At 55.4% G+C, this 1,595-nt stretch overlaps 1 protein-coding gene across 1 annotated transcript; it reads left to right on the plus strand.

Moving 5' to 3' along the window:
- Nucleotides 1–347: 347 nt before the first annotated feature.
- On the plus strand, nucleotides 348–812 carry LOC119348628 (the record flags this gene model as incomplete). The annotated part of the gene is made up of 1 exon (XM_037616617.1): nucleotides 348–812. A coding segment is annotated over one exon (237 nt), but the record flags the coding sequence as incomplete, so codon positions are not given.
- Between the last annotated feature and the right edge of the window lie 783 nt (nucleotides 813–1,595).

Consider the following 1,595-nt stretch of genomic DNA (forward strand, 5'->3'; position numbering starts at 1 on the left):
TATTGTTTGCAAACCAATACTGGAATTTCTAACGGCATGCTGAGAATTGCGATTTGATCCCAATTCGTTTTTCCTTCTCCAGTTCTCTCGTTTCCTCATTCCAATTTTGACACTCTTTACTACTGTATTTATCCTGTAGATTTCAGTTAGCAGCATCTTGGTTCCGAAAAAAATGGGAGTGAACCTTCTGTATAGATCAACTCTACTTGATGTGTGATGTGCATATCTAACTTGTTAGGTTGATAGATTCCAGTGATGGATATCATATCTGCTCGCTCATTGTTTGCAACCCAACACTAAAAATTCTTGACATGTAGCACGTGTCAGGGATGTTACTGATGCTATGAATTTCTAACACGTCCCATGCATTCTTCCCCACAGATGTGTCGCAGCAGGTCCAGGACAGCCTCCAGAGCATGCTGAAGATGACGGGCGAGATCGAGCAGTGCAGTGACGAGATCGAGGTGGAGATCGAGCAGGCCAAGGAGGGCGTGGCTGACAAGTGCAGGGTGCTCGAGGAGGAGAAGGAAAGGTTCCAGAAGGTGGCACTCGCAGCGCTCAACATCCTGAGCGGCGGCATCTGAAGCCTGCACCACCTTGATGTCAACAAAGACAATCCTGATAACTGCCCCGCTCTGTAGATCACCGTTCATGTGCAAGCCTATTAATGAACCGCTAGTTGTACTCCTCCATATGTGACTGTTGCCAATTGTCAGTTCGTCACAAGTGTTAGCCACCATTCTTTTGCTTGGCCTGTCAGCCACTCGGATCAAAGTGTGGTGGCAGTAGCAATAGTAGTACTAGTTTGTTCAGGATGGCTTTTTCAGTGAAGCAGTGCATAGCCCTATTGTTAGAGTACGTGATGGGCCTAATGGGCCCGTTAGTCTTAGGGTTAATTAGAGATAAGAGTCGCTTGCTTAGGGGTCAAGTAAGCCTTGCTTGGGAGTCAAGTAAACCTCTCTATATAAAGAGAGGAGATGTACCAATCTAATCAAGCAAGAATTAAGAAGGAAATCCCTTCCATCTTGCCCGGCCGTGGGCAAAAGGCCCCCGGCCGGCCCTCTCGCGCCCTCCTTCTAGCAGCGCCATAACAGTTTGGTATCTAGAGACCTCGTTCCGATCATGTCGCTGCCGCCACCATCGCCACCGTTGCCCAGCGGCACCACCGCGCCGATGACGACGCCGCCGCTCCTCACCGCGCCAGTGACATCCGCAAGGACCTCGCTGGCGGGCCCCGTCTCCACCACGGCCCCGCTCACGCCGCCGTCCCCGGGCGCGTCCACACCACCACCGGCCATCGCCTTGTCGCCGGAACAGATCGCTGCCACCCTGCAACATCTAGTCACCGCCGTCCAAGGCCTCCATCTCCAGCAGCAGCAGTACGGGGCCGGGGCCTACGCGCCACCGCCGCCAGCCCCGATCGCGGCCCCGGACCTCTCGCTCCAGCAGCACCCGTACGGGGGCGGGGTTGGGCCTTACGCGCCCCTGTCGTGGCCCTCCCAGGGCGCGGCCGCCTATGGCGGGCCGCTGTTCTGGCTGCCCCCGACGCCCCCTTCGCACGGTCCACCGCCGGCCGCGGCGCCCTTTTGGTCCCT

This window comes from Triticum dicoccoides, unplaced genomic scaffold (assembly GCF_002162155.2).
Source record: "Triticum dicoccoides isolate Atlit2015 ecotype Zavitan unplaced genomic scaffold, WEW_v2.0 scaffold98817, whole genome shotgun sequence".
Lineage (NCBI taxonomy): Eukaryota > Viridiplantae > Streptophyta > Magnoliopsida > Poales > Poaceae > Triticum > Triticum dicoccoides.